This window comes from Clinocottus analis, unplaced genomic scaffold (assembly GCF_023055335.1).
Source record: "Clinocottus analis isolate CAN_PGR_092001 unplaced genomic scaffold, fCliAna1.0.p SCAF_15, whole genome shotgun sequence".
Taxonomy (NCBI): Eukaryota; Metazoa; Chordata; class Actinopteri; order Perciformes; family Cottidae; genus Clinocottus; species Clinocottus analis.
This window is the reverse complement of record NW_027175876.1, coordinates 14,409,580-14,432,425: the sequence shown is the minus strand read 5'-3', so window position 1 is coordinate 14,432,425 and position 22,846 is coordinate 14,409,580. Positions and strand designations below refer to the sequence as shown.

The following is a 22,846-nucleotide window of genomic DNA, read 5'->3' as shown; positions in this document are numbered from 1 at the left end:
TTTTTTTACCATAAAAAAGAACACACTGTGCCTTGTTCAAATTAAACTTGTTATGCAATCATTTCAACTGCTCCGAATTGATTTGATGGTGACAAAGTTGGACTTGACTGCAGCTCTGTTTTAAGTTTGTTTTAGTAGTTGGAATTTGCCAGAACCCATAAAGATTAGTTCCAGTCAAGCTTGAACCCAGAACAGGTTGGTTGAAAAAAAAGGGAAAAAAAAACGCAGGGATGGCAACCGTAATTTTCCATATCCTACTGGCACTTTGCTGTCTCATTGTGGTTTTGCTGCTTCTGGTTCTGTGTCAGTTTTTATATTTTTGTTTTTTAAAATCTGGATGGAGCTCTGCATTTCAAAGGTGAGACAGATGACTATCTGGTTTCGTTCCATAGACTCTCACGCAATGGTTTCAGAGTTTCCTTATGTTCAGGCTGATTTTGTGACGTCGGAGCTCCTCAGGGTAAAATGTTGTGTCACAGTGATACTCGCTACCCGGAGAGGTTAAATTCTAAAAAATTAATAATGAATCCTTTATTAGTCCACAGTAGGGACATTTATTTATTCATGGGGACATGCGTTCTAACCCATCCTTAGTATTTTAAGGAGCAGTGGGTTTACTGGAGTAGCGTCGGGGCCTAGCGAAGGACAGCAGCGCTGTCCATAGTACTGAAACAGAGTGGAGGAGGGCGATGAACAGTCAACGTAATGGATAAAATATATTTTATTTTCTTTCTCCACAACCATCTGGCGACCCCACCCCCTTGTGAGCCCCCCCTCCCAGGGATTGGAACCCCAGATGTCTGAGACCAGAGTTTGTGTCCTGTCACAAACCTGCAATTAACATTCACCTTTGTGGGCCTATAACTGCAACCACAACCTTTCCCTGACCTACTTCAGCCAAAGGCTTTAGTTGCTGAACCGTAAACCATGGCAGAGCGAGGATAACAAAATAAATAATTGGCATTGAAGGTGAATAAAACTTGTCATTTTATGTGTTTAACCTACATATGTCATTTAGGTTGCTTCAACTAATGTCCTGCCACAGTGTGTCAGAGCGGTTTCTCAACGCTCATGGAGTACATTTTGGGGCCAATCGGGGCCTTTGTGTGAACAAGGAATACCATACCGTGTGTTTTCCTTTTCTTTAAGCTTTCGCACTGTAATCCCCACCGCCAAGGCTCCATTTGGTCACAACTGTCATTCCTCAAGGCTGAATGCCAAGGAACTCGAGTCAATGCGGCTGTAGCATTGCAGTTTCCCATTTTTCGTCATACTTGCTGTGTCACAGGGTTACTGCATACCTTTTTGAAAAGGTCTATCCGGCTTTGTTTTCCAGCAGAAAAGCTTTTTCTCCTGTAGAATGACATCGCCTTAGTATGAATCTTGGCAACTGTTGGGACACCAAGCTATACTATTTGGATCGATAGGCCCGTTTCAGATGAGACACCTGACGCGGAAGACTGGACCTTTTCAGATTAAAAGGTGCAGGGTTTAAATTTAGCCCACGTCCTGCCGTCTTGCTCCTCTGATGACAATAACAGCTCATTTCCTGCTATGCCTTGTTTTTCCCTGCGCTGGTCCACCTCCTGACGTGAGCGCACACTTGTCCGCGTGTGTACTCCCAGAGTGACATGAAGTGCATGAGTACATGAAGTGCAGCTTCGGCCGAGACCACCGTGCTCTGCAGCAGATCTTCCTGTCATGAGAGGAGGGGGTGGTGAAGTGCATTAATCAGCTTAATCAGCAGTGTTGTCGAAGTTGGACACCAGGCACAGAGGAAGTGGCGGTGGGAGGGGACCTTGGACACCTTGACAGGCAGGATAAGAGGCCAGGGAGACATGATAAACATCATTAATCATTCAAGTGGGTTCCCTTTCCTTCATGTTGTTACACTGGGGTTTTTGGCTCAGTGCAATCAGGTTTTGCTGTAACTGGCACCCAAAAAGGGTGCCAGTTACAGGGTGCCAGTTACGGGATGAGTTACAGCTGGACAAATAATCAGTGTTTATCATCTCCATGATCAGATGATTGAGAAGAACTTATTAGCTACTGCAAGAGAAAATCATTTGAAAGAAATGGAAAGTCCATACAATCCAAGTTTACATTCATCAAATAACATTTTTTACCATCTTTATTTGGGGGAGTTTTTCCTGATCCGATGTGAGGTCCTGGGACAGGAATGTTATCTGTACTGATTGCAAAGCCCTCCGGACAAATCTTGTGTTTGTGTGCATGATGTTCATTTCGATGATCGACAATCTCACGCTGATGGTCTTGTTTAGTTTTGCAGGTCATAATGAGATGAGACAGTTTCTTAAGCAGTCAAAGGTTAAACAGTAACTTTAAGTCACAACATTATCATTTCAGTCCCACACTCTACTCTTTTGAAAGAGGGACTGTCCACCATACCCCGACTTAGGACAGGACCCGTCGACACATGCAGTTTATCTATAGACAACACTTTCCCTTCCATCCACACTCTCACTGCAGCCCTCGGCCAGACCTCTGTCTGCTCCCCTCACGGCTCTAAAGGGCAAACAAAGAAGGCACTGCCGTATATGACAATTAGTGGGTGCAGTTTTTACCCCAGAGGTCTTACCTGAAAGCTCTTCAGTGGGACTTTATCTCAGCCATGCAAGGGAATGGCCCCGTCTGCACTGAAGATATGACATTACTTTTGCCAAAGGAGGCTGTTTAGTTCGTATGCCTAAAATCTGAAATATTATACCAATAGCTATAGCCTAGGAATTGTGTCTAACTGAGATGTAACATCCCAGTCACGTTGATTGTGTGGTCATATTAGTTTGTTTTGGGGGACAATTCTATCTGGCTAAATTGGACTCCATTCATCCCAAGTATAATTTTACACGTTCTTTGTGGAGACTGTATGGGCACGGTAGAAACCTGTCTGTTGGATTGAAATACTGGCAGTTACACATTTTCACTGTTTTGTGAGCTACGAGAGAGGACATGTTGCCACACGCCTTTTTTCCTTCTATTCAAATTTGTGTTTTTTTTGTGCTTTTTATATATATTAAGTTTAAAAGATGTATTTGCTTCGTTGCAGGAAGTCTACAGTATCGATGAGCAGCTTCTCAAAAAGTTGTATGGAAGTTACAGGATTGTACTAATCCCATGAATTCCTGATTAATGTCAATAAGACATTGATAACTTTCTAGGGAAGCTGTGTGATCATGTGATTCGGACAGTCCTGCACCGGCAGCTTGATGCCTTGTAGTTAACCAACAACTGAGGTCCCAAGTTAGGTGAGACTGCTACTTTTTTGTATTAAAATAAAAAATCATCTTAATTAGCGCTTGTACTAGTTAAGGCTGTAGTGTGGGAAGGGCCATGATTTCCACTAATTGTCAAGCGCTGTTTGATCTGCTACGTGTGTATTTGTATTAGGTCAATTGTGTCGGTTTGATCATATGTGTTTTTGTAGTGATATTATGCTCAGTTATCGTGTCTTTACCAGCCAAACAGCGTTTCTGTGATCTTCCATCCATCCATTATCCAAACCGCTTATCCTCATTAGGGTTGCGGGGCGCTGGACCTGATCCCAGTTGTCAATGGGCGAAGGCAGGGTACACCCTGGACAAGTCGCCAGTCCATCACAGGGCAGACTTGGAGACAGACTTTCTGTGGTCTTTTAAACCCAAATTCAATTCAATTCAGTTTATTTTGTATAGCCTAAAATCACAAATTAAATTTACAATCTGTACACATATGACATCCCTGTCCCAGGAACTCACATCAAATCAGGAAAAACTCCCCCCAAAAAATAAAGAAAACCCTTTTTATGGGGTAAAAGTAAGAAACCATGAGGGAGCGCAACAGAGTAGGATCCCTTTACCTGGATAGGAATGGGACCAACAACATGACCGAGACGGCCGCTTGACATCTTCAGCTCTCACGGGGCAGCTGTTGTGCACACAAGTGGGCAATTGTCACAATCAACCAATCACAATGTGCAATGCTGGGGCGGTGAACCCCAGCCCATAGACTGGCCTGAACTATCAGGTCAGTGGCCTTCACATCTGTGTTCCAGGCTCAGGTTCCCTCACTGTGGGAATGCCAGATGGGTTTATTCCTGGGCCCGGTGCCAGGAAAGCCACTCGCCTTTGTGTAAGACCTTTGGACCAACCAAGAGGTCGAGAGTCCTTTTATTGTGCTGTTTAGATTAATCTTAAAGAGTACCTGCACACCTCAGCGTGTTTTTAGGCCATAAACGTACTGATATGACTGCACAGTGATGCCATCAGCCCATTATAACGTCTTGTAAATAGTGTTTTACATGAAGCAGTAATGTTGGAGAAGGCAGGTTAGCCAGCTAACGTTAGCTGGCTGACTTTACATGTGATCTAGTTGTGCTTCAAAATCGTGTCGCGTTTGGTGTAAACACAGCATTAGGCGCAGACTCTGGAGGTCCAGTAAATTAATAACTTGGAACTCACCTGGTTGACTGACATTCATGTCAACAACAAGAAGTCCCCTGACCATATTTTGACTGAATATTATATTTCACTTGGTGTGAAAGGAAAACACAGAGCTGATATTTTGTCCCTGGATAAGAAATAGACACACTGACTGTACAGCTAATTTAAAAATATTGTCCTATAGTATCACTGGGTTTTTTACACACACACACACACACACACACTCACTCACTCACTCACTCACTCACTCACTCACTCACTCACTCACTCACTCACTCACTCACTCACTCACTCACTCACTCACTCACTCACTCACTCACTCTCAGACTTGCCAGTGATTGGCTGGAATTTGACCTGCCCATGTCAACATCAGATAAAATGTAGTTTGAGTGGCGGTTGCTGTAAATCCACCAACATGAAATATGACCCTGACCCATGTGGGCTTGTGCAACTCCGACTGGATGTTTACTCTTCTACATAATAACGAGAGGGAAAGCCTGTCATTGCGAGGCCTCCTTTTCTCTTTTTTTGCTGTCCAGTTTTTCCCACTTACAATTTCTGCTGCCTTGTCAGGCTCACTGCAAAGTGTCCTTGTTGCTTTAGCTAATCAAAATAACCTTCTCTTTTAGTCCCTTTGCGAAGGTATTTGTCATGCAGCAATCTTTGTGAAAAGTGGCAAGAGCAAAACTAAATTGTTTTCTCTCAGGGGTCAGATCTTATAAGGGAGGCCAGGTTACTACATGTGAATGTTCTCTGCCAAATTGATAATCAATAATTTCTGCACAGGTAAATTATGCTTAAAGGTCCCTGGTGGAGAGTTAGAAAGCGCTGAACAATAAAACAATAAAAATAAATTTAAAAAAACACTCAAATAAAAACATCTAGTAGCGATGATTTTGACTGATGTGATTCACAATATTGGAAGGAATGATCATATTTGCATCATTCTCATTGAACAAAAAAAAGTTTTACAAGTTCTTGGTCATCAGAAAACTATCTAATATGATGTTTCTGTATCTCCTCAATACTTTTAAAGGACTAGACCAGAGCCTGCATAGGCAACTTTTTTTTAGTTAAAAAACTAAACAAAAACAAAACATGGATCAAATCGATCAAGATGAACCTTGGCAGGTTTTAAGCATACACTGGTTAATGTTTGACAGACCGTTTGATCTCGGGCGTGTGTGTGCTTGGGCCCATGAGTTTAGTTGAAGGTTGTCAAGAGATAAAGCTGAGAGCGGGTAAACACGTCCGAGGCAGAGCAGCACTTCAATGGCGGCAAGAGGGCCACTTGTTTGGCCGCCTGCACATGACATGCATCCTCGTCAGGGCCACGGGTAGTCGGTGCTGATACCGATTCAGTATTGTTCAGAGGGGGTTGCAGTTTTACTCCCTTATGCATCCCTTGATGCAGCACAGAACACAATATTGTCCTGGAGGTAATTAAGTTTGTAAAAAACAACTTAGAGCTCATCATACATCAAACGCACCATATGAAACCACAAAGACAAGAAAACAAGATGTATAGGTATATGATGGGTCTTATCTATTTATGCATTTACCTGGTCTTTACGGTCTTCTCTGTCTATATTAAACTTAATATGAGGAACTTTTGCCTGGTCTCAATTTAGTACCAATGCCCCCATATTACTTGAATAGCGAGACCATCAGCAAGAAAACGTACTATATTTATGTTGCGCTGCATATGGGGCCCAGGCCAAATTGTTGGGCACGGTGTAAGAGAGGGAGGTACGGGAGAACCAGAACTGCGCGGGGCAGACTGTCAGACCGTGCTGCAGTAAAATTAGAGGGGAGTCTGGTGCTTGGAAACACAACCGCTTTTGTCCACAAGGACCATCAAAATGAATGTTCCTCGTCGTAACTTTTCGAGTTTAATGCTCTAACAGTTTGAGAACTCTGAAGAGTGCTATGTAAGTCTGATGTGTTATTATGATGTGCACAGAAGGACAGAGGACACCATCCATAAACAACATTAATATTTCTAAAGTGGCTGTAATCAATATTTTTTTTATTGTACAAAGAATCAAATGACTTTATAGTACGCATAATCAAAACTGTTTTAGATTGTGTAAGCTCATTGTTTTGGTTTTGCATACTGAATGAAGTGTTTTGAAAGCATCTTCTTCCAGCAAAAAGAGATACGGCTGCTTCCGCTCAGTGGATTAGTTGATTTATTGGTCATTTGAGTCAGTGTCAACGAATATTTCATTTCTTTTTTTAGGTTGTTTTTTTTTCATGCTAAATGACTCACTTCCCAAATGCGTACGAACACATGATAAACCACCAGATATAAAGTGGTGCTTAGCCAACAAAAAATAGGCTGCCCAACAAGAAGTACAGTCCATGTGAAGTAAAAATGTTTCTTTTAATGATGTCATCATTTGTATATTATTGATCTCACGTCACCTTTGACCTGCACTTCAGTAAACTAGTGTCACGCAAGGCCGCATTCTCAGACATAAAGCAGATGCCAGTCAGGTTAACAATTCTGGAGATATTGAGTGAAAGGCGCATTCCAATCGTGGCCCGGAGCCACACTCTATACCAGTGGTTTCATTTTAAAGGGACTTTTATGCTGTGCAGTGTCGTTTTTTTCGCCGTCCCTCTGACATCGCGGCCCTGACTACATTCTGCGCTTCACAGAACACGTTAAATTGACTCTAAGATGTTTCTTGCAGGTTTTCAGAGCTTTTTGACAATTTTAGGACATTCTGCCTTGATTTTAATCCAGAACACTGGCACTCCGGCAGACTTGAAACGTACATTTAAGTTTCATTTTTGGGGTAACCTTCTCACGTAGCCTCTGACATGTGTCAAGAGTAAGAGGCTCAGACGCACAGACGGATGTATCAGCTTATTTTTCAAAATAAAACCGGCCTTGTTTTTTTTTTTTTCATTCTTTCCGTGCGGCCCGATACCGAGGGGACATTGCGTCACTCGCTCACAAACGAAGATGTTTTTGAGAGTGATTTAACATTCAACATGGCACCAAAATGTAAATCTTTTAAAGGTGTATACTGATATTGTTTTTTATTCCCATGTGACTATTATGCACCTGGGCCTCAGAGTTAGTTTAGGTTCTGTTACTTATCTTATTGTTTTGTTATGTACCTTCAACACCACTACACACACAATCACACATCCAGCATGTAACACTCCTGTCTCTATACTATCTCAGGTTCAAACTGCACCATCTTTTTATTAAATACATTGGAGATGTTGAGAATGTTCCTCGATTTGGGTCGCGGCTTGTCATGAAGGGTGATGGTGGGTCCCGGAGCCAGACTAGTTGAGAACCACTGCTCAAAACTGCACTCAAAAGAAAGTGGGCGGATGAAAGGCTCCCCAATCACCAACCAGCCCAGACGCACCACCCTATTCCCCGTTCCCCTGACATGGACCGCAACTCCCATTTAACATTTTTCCTATAGATCAGTTGCATTCACTGCAGATAGAAGAAGTCATTCCAACACATGCATATGTTTTCCCTCTGCATGCACATCTGTAAATCACTCTACAGCTGCTCCCTGACTTTCTCGCCATCTCATTGGGCAATAGGTTTTACTTTCTGTCCCTTGAGACCAGAAAAACCGTGAAGAACACAAGAAAGCCAAAACAAAACAAAAAGTTGGCAATGCTTACTGCTTCTCCCCCCTTCCAAAAGCCTCCAATGGAGCAGTATAAATGGCTTCCAGCTGCTGGAAGCAGGAGATGGAGTTTGGGTTGCAGTTATATACGGTCCACTCATGTCCAGATGTGTATCTGCAGCACTGTGAGGCCCTGATTAGGGGTTTGTGACTGAGGTCTTTGTGATTGAAGAGCAACAGATGTAAAGACATACTTCAACAGGACTTTCCAAAAAAATGTTCAGTTTGAACTGGAATCTGTTTTAAAGGGGAACTCCACCAATTTTATACACAAGCATGAACGTAATAGTCAAGACTGCTGCTCAGCCTATTTGTATTTTGTCTTCTGTGGCCCCGTGGGGAGGTTTGCCCCTCCCCACTCCCCTTTCTCCATTTTAAAACAGGACAGACCATCGCACTAATATTAACCAAATAATATATTAATTTAAAGGTGCGGTGAGTACGACATATAGCGACTCTTTCTTACCTCACAAAAACACAACCAGGTGATTTTACACTGAGGAATACAAACATTTTTATGTAATATTTCGTTTCTCAACAGAATGTTGAAATGCTACACACTGTTCCTTTCAGAATAAATAGTTTGTTGCATTGAAAGCACAAGACATCACTTAAATTAGGTTTATGTCTTTTTAATTTTGTGAAATTTGAAGACTTAAATCCCGGTGAACTCATTCCAAGTGGCTTTTTACTTTGTTGTTGTTGCAGTGCACCTCCGCTTGTTGGGGTAATCCTGTCCGAATAGGCATTAATTAAGAATAATGAATTAATATGATTAACTCTGTGGACTTTTAAAAAGGTTTCTCCTCCGTCCGATCCATTTCCAGACTAAACGAGGAACACATCTTTTATTGCTGCACTCGTGGCTGTTCTTAAGCTGCTCACAGGGGGGATATTAATAATGAGTCTGAACTATGTGCCACTGCCAAACGTGTTCAGTTTAACATAGACCATGGCTGTAGGACATAATCCAAGGCCTGCTAGGAATTGCAAGGAAAATTCTACACATTGGCTCACCCCTTTCTTAACTTTTCCTCTCTCATCTCTTGCTCCCACTTCACCAGAAAGAAACATGCTTTGCCTTGTGCGAGCCAGGCATAGGATTAGTACAGCACGGTCCACTTCCTGACCCCGGGTCAGTGGGTCTAAAACTCTGACTGTAATGTGAGCTGGCTAGTCCTTCGAGAAGCAGTCCAGCCCAGTGCGCCGCTCCGTCATTACCTCGGCCAGTCCAGCGGGCTTGGATCCCGCTCAGATACGATAATGTTTCCATCCGGCACAAGAGGGGCCGAAGGTCTGCGTATTCTCACAGGTAACACTGGAACTTGATGTGAGGCTGTACAGTTGCAGTATATTGGCATAAAAAGCTGGAGTTTTGATGGGTTCATTATGTTGTAACATGGATTTCTGCTGGGGCTACTTGGGAATTCTAGCTTGACACAGAGAAACGATTCTGTTCAATGCAGGAAGTGATGTGTTGTATACAGTGGTGGAAGAAGTACTCTGCATTCAGGTGAGTATGCAACTATTCTGCCATTAGTAGGGTGAATAGTTCAGAGTAATAACATCATACAGCCTATATGTCATTGGCCTCATCACTCATAAGCAGCATTTTACCATTATAGCTGGTCTATTACCTTAATATACCGTTGGGTAGTTGAGTTTATAGCACAGTATTATATTTTAAACATTCATCGGATGCTTTGTTCGACAAGTCCTAATCCGTAAATTAACTCCATATGTTCCCCTCTGACATGTAGTGAAGTAGAAGCATAAAGCACAATTTTTATTTCTCTCACATCTTTTACCAGCAATTACAAAGACTTCTAAAGACAGTTTGGTTAATATAACGATAATATCAAGGCAAAACACCCTGAGTGAAACGATAAGCCTCATACTGTTCCATGTGCATGTGGTGGTGACACAGAGGGACATCTGGTCCTGTTTCTGGTTTGTTGGCAGCAAAGAGCAGTTGATTTATTAACACCTCTTGCTCCTCAGTTTGTGTTTTTATTCTAGTTCAACAGCCTGTGACATGTCAGAGTTTTAAGTGGTCATCTGGTCTGGTAAGAGATTTCCACGTGAGCATATCAACAGATTCCTAGAAAGTGCCACAGGGACACGTTGCCAGGAAAATGGTCCATCACACCACTGGAGTATCAGCCAAGTGTGCCTGTCCATTAGCTGGTTCCATTAACTTTAGTTAATAGATAACTCTCCAACCAGGTGCTTTAATGCAGGAGGACTCACTGGGGATTCACGAGGCCTCTCTGTGCTCCACACACTTGGTCTTATTAGATGTTCTCCAACAATACTGCAGAACATCATCCGTCAAATGTTTTTCAACCATAGTCAGCTTAAAGTAATGATTAAACAGTTGAAATTGTTTATTAAAAGTAATAAATAAACTGTCAAAATAATTAGCAAAAGGTAAAACATACACATTTTAATTAGCTATCTTAAAATAATGAATAAACATTTGAAATAGTTAGCAAAAGGTAATACGTACACATTTGATATAGCTATCTAAAAGTAATCAATATACAGTTGAAATACAATGGAAAGCACTGAATTTGGTGCCATCTGGTCAAATTGATCACTATTAGGTGAGTATTATAACCCTTTTTTATATTCTTAATTTCTCATCCATTTTACGATATAATTGACATTTGTAGATTCAAAACATAAATGCAAAGTAATGACCGCTTGCTATTTAAATCATTTCATTGACTGTTTTATGTCACACAGCACAGCAGTTTCAAACACTTCTCAAATTACAGGAGTGTACAAATGTTTTTACTGTTCTGTGTATATTTCAGACACAGTGCTTTAAAGATCCCTGTTTGCTCATTTTTGGTTGTTTCTTACGAAATATGATTCTGTCCAAAGCTTTTTGAGCCATATAAGCGATTGATCACTGTAACCTTGATCACTATGAGCAGTTTCCACTGTATGTGGCTACAAGTAATGGAGACACAGTTGATGGTGCTATTTGGATGTTGGATAAGTCAGACAAACACAGTTTGGATCCCTGTTCTCGGTGGCATGAGAGGGACTACATCTGTTAGGACTTGTGCACTATACACCTGGACACCTGCAAAATAAAGGTTTGAGCTCAGAGTCTGCAGTTCAAGAACTCTCAGAATTGTCACCTCTGGCTTTTAAATCCATTTTGTGTGGTTTGCAAGAAGAAAAGTTTCTTGTAGTTGAAATGGCTGTAAGTCCGGTCGTTGTGGGGTGACCGGGTTCAGAGCAGAGAGGCTTCCAGCGAGGAGTCTTTAATGAGACAGACAGACGACTTAAGGCAACTCTGCCGAGTCTGTCGGTGTCCAAGCGCGGGGCTGGATGGCACTGGGACGGGGGGAATCCTGATATTGCATTTTTTAAATTTAGAATTCCTCTTTGTCTGAAGCGTAAATGCTTTTAAAGCAATTTCCTGTTGTCCTTGAGGGATTCTGTGCCGTTTCTTCGTTTCACTGCCATTTATTATATTATGTTGCTTAAAGCGGGCTGATATCCCCACAAATATGAGGCTTGACCGAGAGGACCCCATTGAATTTGTGGCATTTTTGAGGACTATAGTGTCTGAAATAGTTCCTGAGATGCTTTGGCTATGAAACCAGAGCATGCACCGAGTGACAAACTAAACTAAATATAGGCAACACGTCAGTATTTTCATATGCGGGAAGATCAATATTTACAGATTTGACGAAGGCATATTGCTGCTCAGTGTCCAGTAAACATCCGTTGATGGTGATTCAGTTGGACGCTCATGTTTCTCGCAGGATGAATTGTAAGACCCTTTGGGGTTCCCCCGTACTTCTGATTTGTTGCCATCATCGGCTCAAACTTTTGTTGGTGCCTCAGCTGTACTTATTTGCTAAAGTGATGTTGAACACAGACAAACAAAAAAAACTTTTTATCGATGTTAAAGTTAGATTTTCTTAACAAATAGCCTCACAGCCTAGCAGACGGCTGGCCTGACTGTAGCGTGCTAAAACTACGATGTTCTCTTCAGTCAAACTTTGCAGTTGTGATTAATCTTGTAATGGTAGCCGGTGTTTTATTCTGTGCTCCTGTGCTGCTCCAAAAACCTCTGATCTTGTGGGGAAACCTAAGAGTGCATTGATACTCCGACAGCATGGGGTGAGCTGAGGATTCAGGGAGAATAAAGACACAGCAGCGAAACCAGTAATGACCTTGAAACTTGACACAGGGGTCTCCCGTTACTCCCACAAAAAAAAGGTAACAAAAACACTCCGGCTCCACCGGCTCTGTTTCCCCCTTAGGTTTCCCTTTTGAATCGAGAAAAACAGCTTTTGCGTCACACGCTGTATGTATGCTGTGATTGTTTCTAGATGCGTGATTTTGTTGGAGACCTGAAGGTTCTACGGCCAGTCGCTTCGACCAAAACATGTTGCTTACTCCCGCTTCCCCATCTTCTCTGGTCAAAGGGCATGGCACGGAGGGGTGGAGCCATTCTTGTGCTGCTGTGTTTGGTCAGGGTCGCGTTGCTGCTTGTTTTTTCTGCACCACATCTTCATGTTTGCCTCTTTTCCTTGATAGGAATAAAAGCCAGGAACAATGTATCTCAAAGCTTGATATTTAGGAAGTATTTTAAAAGCAAACGGGTGTTCCCGGCACATCTCAGCTGCACGTATACATGCCTGTCCATTTGTCCTAAAAATAAAGAAACAACTTGTGATAAGACCTGAAAAATATAAGCTGTCTGACACTGCCTTTACTCTTATCTTCTTTGATGAATCCCCCAAAGATATCAAGCCCTCTAGTGCTGTCACTATCCAAGAATCTGGATGCCTGTGTGCATTGCTATAAATGTGTCCTTAACATACATTTCACCAAAGGTCTACTGCAGCATGTGACAGTGGCATTCAACCTTACACTCACAGAAGACTGCTGACCAAGCATTAAGCAAACGCTTTGGGTGTTTCCTTTGGTCACCCTGATCGACAGAGTTTTAGCTCCGCTGGCAGTTTTTTAGGCAGATCTGACTTGCAATTGAAAAAAATGAAAAAGAAACTTTGGCTGGCCTATAATAGCCCAGAGCCGTTTCTCACAGTTCTCATAGTTTTCACAGTTCTCACAACTACTGCTTTACCTGCACTCACTCGCCAAACTGTGAAAAGAGAGTTTATGCTAATCCAAACCTAAGATTTGGCAATATGACAATACTTAACATATAACATTCCTGTTTTCCGGTACCTGAAATCCTCACTCCGTCCTCCTGTGTTTGCTTACAACATATTTGACCTAGAAGGAATTTGTTATTTAGTTCTACAGGTTACAGTACAATAGGAATTCTATATTCTTAGCTCCAACCGTCCTCCAAAAACCCCATGCATTTAAAGTCTCCCCACTTCTGCAGCAGTTCAAATGCAAATTGAATCCCCCTCCTGTCCTGAAAAGAACAGGAGAAAGTTCCCCCGACCAGGTCCCCTTTGTTCCTAAAACCAAATGCTCTCCTGTAGACACTCAACCCCCGATTTGTGTGTAATGACCTGTTCACTCTCCAGAGTCCATGTGTCCTGATCAACACTACCAAATATTGTTTCAATGCATTCCGTGTCTACCTGAATCATTATAAAGTAATGAAAAACCTACAGTGACCTTCTTATGCACACCCTTCCTTCATAATAATATCCCTTATTATTCATCATATCCATCTTTTGTATTTTAATATGCACATTTAACAATTCTTTATTATACATGTGCAAGTCCAAAATTCACACCCAAGACTAATACAATTCTATAAAACCCAACACTGGCGTCTCAGATAGAGATAAAGCCAGAGTTCAGACCCTCTGGCCGCTTAAGTGAGTGGCCACTAATGAACCAGAGGTGTCCCCACTCCTGACGACCCACTCTGCCTCGCCCACCAGCGAGGCAGACAACGGCCAGTGGCATAAAGGGTCGTCAGTGTGCGTGCGCGCAATAACAGAACACGGTTGTGTTCTGTTATTGCATCACTGGGCTTTGTGTCGTTGTCAGCGTTCGTAGCATTAATGTTAAACGACGCCTGAGACAGCTTTCTATTTTGGATGTGAAACGATAATCACTCTGACTTCCAGCTTGTTATGGGAGATTTCCCCTCACACATTCTCTCCTCTCTTGCAGCATGGGTGGGCTCCCTCTCCATGGGGATGATCTTCTTCTGCTCCCCCATCGTCAGCGTCTTCACTGACATCTTTGGCTGCAGAATTACGGCGGTGGCCGGCGCTGCTGTCGGCCTGGTCGGCCTGCTGGCCAGCTCCTTTGTCACGTAAGGATGTGGGGTGGGGGTGTAAGTTACATCATGTCATCGCTGCATATGTAGTGTATATAAATGACACCTTCTCCTACATAGTTATCGGGGTCGCGAGCACCTTTAGTCCTCAGTTAAGAATATTAGTTATACCATTTTACACCGTAAATCACCCTGCATATGCATGCCTTTTTAAAACATGGGAAAACCAGCTAAAAATAAGTGATAGACTCCTTTCCCATTACCCTTCCAGATTTATTTTGTGGACCAAACAAGATTGATTGTTGGAACAATGAAAGGACTAACCAAGACTAACACGGTTGTCATGAATTTAATATATTTTCTGTCAAGTTTGAATGACGTGGGTTTTGATGATAAGCGTGTAAAGTGACTGTTGTCTGACTGGAGTCTAGTGGCTTTGAGGAGAGTATAGCAAAGGCAGGATTGGTTATCTTCTTCATGAACACAATGTTTGCATAATCCCCAAACTGTTTGCATAATCACACAAACAGTTGCTTCTTTGAAAATCCAGTTACAGAGCAACCTAAAGGGTCATTTGTACTCGGGTTTTACGCAGAGATGCAAGCATGCAAGACACGCGAGGGCCCCTTTGCGTAGTACCATCTTGCGTGCATCACCCAAAATTTCTGACTATCCGACAAAGCTACGCGAGCCGTTCGCAGCCCGCAAGACTGTGGCTGCGGTCGAATAGTCAAATAATCACCTCCTAACGTCTAACCCTAAGCACTTTTCCTCGACCTCTGTGGAAGGTCAAGGAAAGATGGGAAAGAGAATTCATAAGGAGTTAGGAAAAGACAACCGTGGTGTTTGGAGAATCCGACTCCACTTTCACTAAGCGACGTAGTTATGACGTGACGGTAGGCGATGTTAGTGACGTCTGTCTGTCTGCAGTGGTGAAACTACAACATTGTAGTCCATCTCCACCACAAAGCATCTTCAATCCTTCATCTGTGTTCTTACAGTGTTGCATCATGCAGACGATTTAAACAACCCGGTTCATATATTACTTTATTAACGAGATTGGAATAGAAATTAACGAAGGAATATGAAATTGAAACCAAGGGATTTTACACAGAGTACAAAGCTACTAAACTGTCTTTTCAGTTTCAAACAAGCTGAATTAGCAGCGTAGTTCAACATATTCTTCTCGACTAGATCACTATGTAAACAGCCTTGGAATGTGCCAATTCCTGGAAAGACGTTCAGGTCAGCAGTGAGTCAAATGGCTGTCCAGTGACGTAACTTCTTGCTTTATCCCCTCTCAGGTCCCTGGGCCCCATGTATTTCACCTATGGCATTGTGTTCGCCTGCGGGTGCTCTTTCGCCTACCAGCCCAGCTTGGTCATCCTGGGCCACTACTTCAAGAAGCGCCTGGGTCTGGTGAATGGCATCGTGACGGCAGGCAGCAGTGTCTTCACCATTACCTTGCCCTTCGCGCTGTCTCACCTGCTGGAAAGAGTGGGCCTCCAGAGCACCATGCGCGTCCTCTGCATCCTCATGTTCGTGCTGATGCTGGCCGGCTTTACCTACAAGCCCCTGCTGCCGGTCAAATCCAGCCAGACCCGCACAGGACGCCGATGCCCACCCTTGAGCCAAATCTTTAATCTCAATATCTGGAAGTCCCTAGGGTATCGCATTTGGGCCTTCGGCATCCCTGCAGCCCTCTATGGCTACTTTGTGCCTTATGTTCATCTGGTGAGTTTGTGTTCTCCACATACTTTCTTCATTTTGTCTCTCAGTTGAATTAGATTTCCTCGACCTTCACATGTACCGTGTATTTATCTGTTGTTTCTTATTGTCACCACGCTCTCTGGGCCAAAGGTCAGTCAGCATGTTAATGCCAACAGAGGAATTCCGCGCTGTGATTTCCCAGTATCCTAATCCCATGTTTTGGATGTGTTTGTTGGCATGTGGGAGGAATAAGGGTGAGGTCAAGGAGGGAGCTTCAACAACACACATATCAAAACACATACTCGCAACCTGAGCTTTATTAATGTGAACAGGGAGAGGAAGGGGAACTCTAAACCCCAGCCAGGCATTCAGCAACGGCACGGACGGTTTGACTCTCAGTGCACTTCAGTTTTTAGAAACGGTTTCATTTGCACTGTCCCCACACCGGGGACGAAACGCTAAAAATCCCCCTGAAATACAAAATTTATGTTGCCGATTTTTTTCTCCTGTGGAAAGCATCAAGCAAGGCCAAGCAAGAATATTTGCAATCCACCATTTCAAATATTATTCATGTAATTTATGTAAAGTTTCAATTCAGAAGACGTTGACTTGACTTGATAGCTTTGGGGTCTATAGACGTCTAAACGTCTCCAGTGTGACTAATGATCCAAATTCCCTCTCCGCAGTACGTGTCTGCACAAGATACTTCATAGCTGTGTGGACCTGATGAAAGTAACCAAATATTACAGTACAGGCTCAATCAAACAGGTGTCACCAACCCCAAATCCCCCTTTATTTTGTCTACAAGATGGAAAGGTATGACATTGGAGAAGGCTCCTCCTCTGGAAGGCTGGGGGGAGCCACTGTTTATTTTGACACGATGGCTCTGTTATTGGAGGGAGATCAGCCTGGTCCCGGGTATGTGTTTTCCCAACACTTCTCCCATGTCTGCTACTCAGACTGGGACACCACTGGGGTTGGGGGGCACCAACACTGCCCTTATGGCCCCAGCACTCATCCTTCCCGAGACACAGAGCTTCCCCCTCCCTGCACTTAAGGAAACTGTGTGGGAAGAGGAAGGAGGGAAAGAAAAGCCCCGGGTCAAAGCAGCATGTTGTTCAGCTCTTTAGGAAAGGAGTCCACCAGGCCCTCAAAACCTCTCGACTCTTTTTCTTTCCCCGGTGTGTCTGTGCACGTCAGCGATTTTGTGCCTTTTAGAGCTACACGCACACACACCTTTAAAAGTATTGTTGGTTGGAGATAAGACATGGCCTCTAGGCACAGCTCTGTGCGTAAGCTGATTGAAAGGCGTTGGCAAGTCTTGTTCTGCCTTCTTTGCAGAAAGAGCATGTGGACGAACAGCACACAAGAAAGTTTCAACAATAGCACATATCCTCCCTTCGACAGATCCCCCTTAATCATACCGAGTGGTGGTATTTCTCTTTAGAAAGCGAGTTGGTTTGAGTGCGTTAAAAAGGAGGGCGTGTGTGCGTGTGCGTGTGCGCGTGCGTGTGCGTGTGTGTGTGCGTGTGTGTGTGTGTGTGTGTGACCATTAAACAACCGAGGAGGGAGAGCAGAAAGCATGTGGGTTGGAACACCGTGGGGCTCTGAAAAAGGAAAGCTAACCTAAAACAAACTGGGAGAGCAGCTCCAAAAAGCACATTGGTTTTATTTATTCATTCATTTTTCTATTGTTGTGTGTTTAACTGAATCTAGAATGTCATGCTAATTCCAGGTGTTACTGAGAACATTGCTCTGTCCCATCAATAATGTTAATCACTTAACGGGAGTTTGCTGTGCCGTTAAAGGGATGACTTGGAGGTTCTGAAGTGTGGTACTTACCCCTAGTCAGTCTGATACTGCAGTAGAGCAGTCTGAAGGAGCAGAGAGGAGTACCAGCAGGGGAGCAGAGCAATGGACCACTGTGGACGTAGGCAGCGGCAAAGCATATTTTAGACACCCTAGTACTCTTCCATAATTACAATATTATTTTCAATGCTTAACCTTGCTGTGAGACAGCAGTTTCTGACAGAACTGATTTATCACCACTCTCGCCGAAGTCATGGGACGTCATTAGAAAAGAGGAATATTGTGACCTTGCAGCACACAGGCTTCGCTGGTCTACCGCTGTCTGGATTGGACAGTTGGTTAGTTAGTCTTAGAGTGATTTTGGTGAACTCGCACTCACCAAAGTACCACGGCAACACAAATGACCTAGCCACGCAAGGTTTGGCGAGAGTAGAAATGTCAGAAACAAAGACTGTATAGCTTTCTCATGGCAAGGTAAACCAGCGAAGATATTGTAAATGTAGCGTCCACCATGTTCTGCTGCTGGGCCAGAACGTATCCATATACTGTAGTAACCCACCAAATATGGAACCCTACTTGAAAACACCTGGACTATCATTGGCCGCGTTTCCCAGATTCGTTGAGACGCTCTTAAGCACTAAAAGCGTCTTAGGAGCGCTGTGAAAGAACGACGCGTTTCCCAGAGTCGTTCGTAGCTTAAGACGCTCTTTCTCTAAGAATGAAACGTAAGATCGGTCTGACCCACTCTTTACAGCCTTCTTAGCGACAAACGCTCACTGCAGCCGCGTCAAGGAAAGTTATATCTGACATTCAAAGGAATACTAAAACCATGCGTAATGATGAATGTGCGCTCACAGCTACAGGACACTGACGCAAGAAAAATAATAGCATTAAAAAAAAAATAACGATATAAAAATAAAGAATTTCCCCTGTGTTCCTGTAGCTACATTAATAAAATGAATCAGCATTACTATCACTCATTGCGTTTTCACACACATTCGGCATCTGCATATGAGTTTACGTTAGTTATAAAAACACCAACAACCCTGTGGTATTCCGTAGATATCAGGGAAACTGACAGGTGTAACTGAACTCTGCTGAACCTCATCAAGAGAGGTTCCACGTGTTGCTGAACGCCAACCCGCTGCAATGTTGCCCTCAGCCTGCGTTTTTACGCAGTGGGGAGCTTCCTGGAGGTGGTGGGGGACGGCATCGGCCTCAGCAAGGCATCGGTTTCACAGAGTGTGGCAGCCGTGAGACCGATCCTCCTGCGCCATGCGGACACACATCAGAATGCCCACCACACGGGACGAGGTCCGCCAGGTCCACCGTGGATTTCATGCCATAGCTGAGATCCCCGGGTGATTGGTGTCGTGGATGGCACACACGCGCGCTTACCGGAATTGCACCTGTGTGTGGGGACCACAGGGTGTTGTGCGTGATTTATGCGCTGATAAAGTGGTGGGTGATCAATTAACCTGGCATCGATTGATTTAGTTTAATCACCACGGCGGTGGACAGCGCCCACTAAGAGCGTCTTAGGAAGCTTCTTTGGTGAGATCTTAAGAAGGCAGTTAAGAACGCATCTGGGAAACACTCATATCTTAGCGCTCCTTCTTAGCGAACCCTTCTTTCGAGCCTTCTTAAGTCCTTAAGAACGATCGAATCTGGGAAACGCAGCCATTTTAAGTTCAGGTTCTGTTGGTCAAAGAAACTTTGGCAAAGGTAGAAAGTTAACACTTAATCATTTACTATTTCACTGTCATATTCAGACTTCTCATCTTACTGTCTCTGTTTAATCTTACACACAAACTCAACATGTCTCCTGATAGCAATGAGACTGGGGAATCTGTATGTTTCTGTTTGAAAGAACGTGCAGTTCCTTTGTAATCATATGACCATTTCTTACAAACCGCTCTATGGGACGGGGGGAAAGGTTCCCGATTAGGCTGAAGATGTCATGAGGGTTTCTGTTAGTGGGTCATGATGAGTATTTAAGAGGTGGTTCTTTGAGAGATCTTTGAGCAGTCTTGGATATGCAATTTGTCTATCACCTTGTACTTCTGACTCTGCTCCTTGCTTGCAACGAATAAATGTTCCTGTTTTAATAATTTTACTCCGAGGGAGTCGAGTGAATTTTTCTAACACCAGTGCACGGTTTAGATCTTTGAGAATGAGGCAGAGCTTAAAAAGGTGTGTGTGTGTGTGTGTGTGTGTGTGTGTGTGTGTGTGTGTGTGTGTGTGTGTGTGTGTGTGTGTGTGTGTGTGTGTGTGTGTGTGTGTGTGTGTGTGTGTGTGTGTGTGTGTGTGTTCTCACGTTTCACATTAAAGTGAGCTTGTGGTTCCGAAAACATGATCACAGACGCACACACGCAACCTCAAAAAGCAAACCGACCAACTGCTGCAGTTGTTTTGCACACTCTTGTTTAGCTCTGTTGAGCAGCGCTGCTCGCTCAGTTCAAATACAATTATTTTAAGTATTAACAAAAATATATATTTTGAGCAGGTTTTTGTTTTTGCCAGCACCTCTGAGAGGATTGGCGTCAGACTGATTCATCCCAGGAGTAATCTGCGTGTGTCTAAACGCCTGTTGTCTGTATAAACTGGTGCCAGATATAGGTTGACACAGGTTGCAAAGTGCGATAACCGCGGCAAAATCTATAGGAGCATCTAATCTGTTTGAAGACCGTAAACGCATGAAACGGCACCGGCCTGCAACCTTGCAGGAAGCCTTGAATAAATAACAGACATTATTGATGCAGTGTGTAAATGAGTCAGACTTCAATAGGGAATGCCTTTTCTGTGGAAAAACGCCGCTGTATGTTTCAGGAAGTGCCAGAAACACCCAGCAGCGCTTTCACAGAAATTACAGAGGGATGACGTTTTATGGATGTCTCTCCTCGCGTATTCAAACAGTCAGCAGAGGAACTGTCTGCCTCTTCAATATGACTGACCAGATGATTCTCATGAAGGGGCCACCTGGGGCTGACTGATGCAGTAAAACTGCTAACGCATCGCACCAGCGTTCTCTTTCTTCAGAGAATAAATAAACATAAAGCACACCATTTACAATTATATTCCTATTTGATTAATTTGTCGATTTATTTCCTGGATTTGTCAATTAATCGTATTTTTGCATTAAACGATGACTGTAAAGGTGTTAAATAAAATATGCGAGGCGTTGATGTAGCAGCAAACAACTATTTACAATGTAAAGATATAGTAGAGAAACGGCTACCTGAGCACTGTTTGTCCTCAGGAAGCTGCTTTCCATCCGCTCAGCTGTTGCCACGTCGAGAGCCGCGTGGAAACAATCTCTCAATCATAGACATGCTCTGGATTTTGAATTCAGCAACTCAAACGATGAAACAACTATTAAACTATTACACTATTAGACTATTACACTATTAGACTATTACAACTATTAGTTGCCGGTTCTTTTTTCTGTTGCTTGACTAATGGGTCCGTCGACTAACCACTGCAGCTCTAGTGAACATAAACTGAAGCTATGCATTTCACATCGGCACAAAGCAGAAGATCAGCCTCATGTTCATGTGTGAATAAACCAATCAAGACATTCTTTATTTGTTCACTTTCTCTGGTGAGTGGACACAGCTCACTGCCGGGTGGCTGCACGGTAATGATAAACTACAAGGGAGTGGTTAGTAGAACATGAGAACATCTCTAGCTGGGAGTATGCCAGTCACATCGGGCATATTTCTTGAAAGCCACCTCCCGTGTGTGTGTGTGTGTGTGTGTGTGTGTGTCACCAGTTGATTAGCCGCATCGTGGATGGTGGAATCCCCTTCGAGCTCCTGAACACAGAATGCTGTCGCGGCGTATTGACAAAGATAAGAAGTCATCTAGAGATCTCTGCATATGGATGTGTGACTTATTTGGAGGGTGGTGGGGGGGGGTCTCATGGTTATAGAAGCAGCAGACAGACGGGCCCTTTGAGCAGGACTCCTGCCGCCTCCCTGGAGGTAGAAGTAGCTGGCAGGGCTCCACACAGGGGGGCCCTTCTTTTCTCACTGGCACTCAAACTCTGGGCCTCACAGATTGGCGCTTTAGGGGTCGGAAGAGGGACAAGTACAGCAAGTAATGTGGAAAAAGAACACCTGGACTGCTTTTCTAACAGGCTGCAGAGGAATCTAACATTCCCTGGCAACAAAAATGGAAGATTAAAATGAGCCATGTTGAAATATGGACACGTTGGATAAGGCCGCCGGACATGGTGACATCAACAAGCTACGGCTGATAGCTGGCCTGGACATTTCCAAGCACTTCAAACTCCGCATGTATATACAACTAACCAAAAGAATGCAAAACACTGCTACCCATCCAAGTAAAGGATCACATCCCTGTAAGAAAACATTGAAAAGAAAAATGTTTGTTTAATACAAGAAAAACTGGTTCCCTTTATGTGCCTCTGAAGGGAAATGAGTTACTGCAAATAAACTGCCGTTGTGGATTTCCTTATCAACTCTTTGTAAATATTAAGGCTGTTAATACTGACTGATGAATGAGTGGCTTTCCATTGGTTTTGATGATCCCACATACAGTTGGTTCAAATCATACTGACGGATGACAGCGTCCAGTTTCATGCTGAGCAAACCACGCTGTGTGACAACTCTACGTCAAACCTGCAGGAGACAGATCTGTGTTAAAGGAATACTTTACCCCTGAAATCATTTTATTGCGAGGAAAAAATTAAAAGTAACACATAAATTGACATTTCGTGGGTTGAGTATTCCTTTGGAGCCCTTGGGATGTTGGGCTATATAGATGTAATGGATGGGTAACTTTTAGTGATATAAAGCATTTCACTCATCTTAATGCAAATCTCTTCAGTCCAGAAGAACATTATTAAATCCAGAGGACGTTGATGAGATAACAGATGGTGAGGGACACAAAGGCACACCCACACCTTAGACTAAAACCACAAAACATTAGATTGAATTATTTAACAGCTAACA

General features: G+C 43.3%; 1 protein-coding gene across 1 annotated transcript in view; it reads left to right on the top strand.

Annotated features, from left to right (window-relative positions):
- Nucleotides 1–22,846, top strand: part of slc16a10 (solute carrier family 16 member 10) — a 32,006-nt gene that overhangs the window by 1,400 nt on the left and 7,760 nt on the right. Inside the window, 2 exon segments of the mRNA XM_068577657.1 lie at nucleotides 14,243–14,387; nucleotides 15,656–16,085. Coding sequence (XP_068433758.1) covers nucleotides 14,243–14,387; nucleotides 15,656–16,085 — 575 coding nt within the window.